This window comes from Amphibalanus amphitrite, unplaced genomic scaffold, assembly GCF_019059575.1.
Source record: "Amphibalanus amphitrite isolate SeventyFive unplaced genomic scaffold, NRLGWU_Aamphi_draft 000535F_arrow, whole genome shotgun sequence".
Classification (NCBI taxonomy): domain Eukaryota; kingdom Metazoa; phylum Arthropoda; class Thecostraca; order Balanomorpha; family Balanidae; genus Amphibalanus; species Amphibalanus amphitrite.
Genome location: NW_024882029.1, coordinates 161256 through 163303, shown reverse-complemented (window position 1 = coordinate 163303; position 2048 = coordinate 161256). Strand labels below are relative to the sequence as shown.

General features: G+C 66.7%; 1 protein-coding gene across 1 annotated transcript; it reads right to left on the bottom strand.

Moving 5' to 3' along the window:
• On the bottom strand, positions 1 to 1788 carry LOC122393432. The gene has a single exon (XM_043389431.1). The coding sequence runs from the start codon at positions 1786 to 1788 to the stop codon at positions 1 to 3; it is 1788 nt and encodes a 595-aa protein (XP_043245366.1).
• Positions 1789 to 2048: the final 260 nt, after the last annotated feature.

Sequence of the window (2048 nt, the reverse complement as noted above, 5' to 3'; positions counted from 1 at the left end):
TCATCGGCTCTGGAGGGCCCTGAAGGCGGCCACCAGGGCCGCCACCACGTCACTGCGCCAGACCTCGTCGGGTGTTGGTAGGATGTTCCCTACGGCCGGGATTTTGAGGCGAACACCCATCAGGCCCGGGCACGTGAGCAGGATGTGCCGGGGGGTGTCCGCCTCTTCGCCGCACAGCGGGCACCGGGCGGCCTCGCATAGCAGGTCCCGGCATTGGGCGCAGGCGGCTGAGGGGCTCCGGCCGATGGAGTGCAGGAACTGGGTTGATCCACTCCAGTGGCCAGTCCGGATCTGGTGGACATCGATGGCTGTCCGCCGATCCAGGCCGGAGACCGGGGGCGGGTATCTCGTACCCATCAGCTCCCGGTACCAGCCGGTCGCCGCTCTGCGTGTCGGGTCTGGGTATGACGGTCTGTCCCTGGCCGCCTGGTCCCTGGCTAGACGGGCCGCAGCCTTGTAGACGGTGTTGACGTCGATGGAGGCGATTTCTTGATCCAGCGCCGCCGCCTCCCCCGCCAGCACGTCCGCCGCCTCGTTGCCTGGGATCCCACAATGCGATGGGACCCACTGCAGCGTCACGTGGCGGTCCGGTGTGGCGATTTCCAGCAGGCGGCTCCATATCTCCGCCCCCTGGACCGTCCTCTGGGCCGAAGGCCCCTCTCTCAGTGCAGCCAGGGCAGACTGTGAGTCGGTACAGATTATTATTGGCAATGTGTCGTCACGAGGGTGTGTCGCCAGATGTTCCAGGGTCATTGCGATGGCCAGCATCTCCGCCCTGAAGCTGGAACAGAGCGCTCCTGCGGGCCTCTTCAGCTCAGTGCGGTCATCATCGGCGTGGACGACCAGCGCGCCGGCCCCTCCACAGAGAACGCCTCCAGTCGCCGACCCGTCGGTCCACACCCAGGTCGCACATTGGGTCAGGGACGCCAGGTGGTGTAGGGCGGCTTCCTTCTTCGTGGAGGCGGCAGCTCCGGCTGGGAGCCCCGCTCCGATGTCCAGGTTAAAGCTGATCGTGCCGGTCGGTTGCCAGGGCGGGGGGCGCACGGGGAGCAACGGCTCCACCGGTGGCTCCACTCCAAGGGTCCGCCACACCTCCCGACACAACTGGCGCCATCCGCAGACGGTCTTGAGGCGCCGCGGTGGGTCCGCCACGGCCAGTCGGTGTAGCGGGTCCTCCTCGGGCAGTGCCATGGCCTTCGCCAGCATCCTCGCCGCCAGTGCTGTGCGGCGCGCCGCGACCGGGGCCACGCCGGCTTCGGCCATTACTCCGTGGATGGGGGCCGACCCGATGCAGCCCGTTATGACTCGGGCCGCGGCACGCATCTCGCGTTCCAGAACTTCAATGTTAGTCCTGGCGGCCGCCGGCATCCAGGCGGCCGCCGCATGTTCGATGGCTCCCCTAACGTAGCCGTTGGCGACGGCTCGGAGTTGTCTCTCCTCCAGGCCCCAGCTGCGACCGGTGATTCGTCGTAGTTGAGAGATGCGAGGGCGGACGCGGCGGCGGAGGTTCCTGCAGTGGGGGCCGAACCCCAGAGTCCTGTCCAGCGTTACGCCGAGTAACTTCAGTTCAGGGCCTCCTTCCACCGTCTGGCCCGCCACACGGATGCGGCAACCGACGGCGTCCCGGTGGCTCTGAGACAGAACTAGAAGCTGGGTTTTCTGGCCCGCCACCTCCATCTTGTTCTCCCGGGCCCACTTGACCAGGGTATCGGCCGCTCGTTGTGCCCGCTCCCGCGCGACTTCAATCGTGTTACCCGAGCACAGTGTGGAGGTGTCGTCCGCAAACATGTACGGAGTAGTGCCCGGCAGGGCTCGGAGGGTTGACGCTAGTGGAGCCGACCACAACAAAAACAAGGTCGGGGACAGAACACTGCCCTGGGGCAGCCCTGCCCTGTAGACGCGCTCGCCGCTCCTTGCTCCGTTGAGCTCGACACAAGCCCGCCGGTCTCTGAGGAAGCTCCACACCCAGGAGTTGAAGCACGCCGGTACTCCCATCTCAGCGAGCCGGGCACGCAGGAGGCGATGGTCCACCTTATCGTACGCTCGTG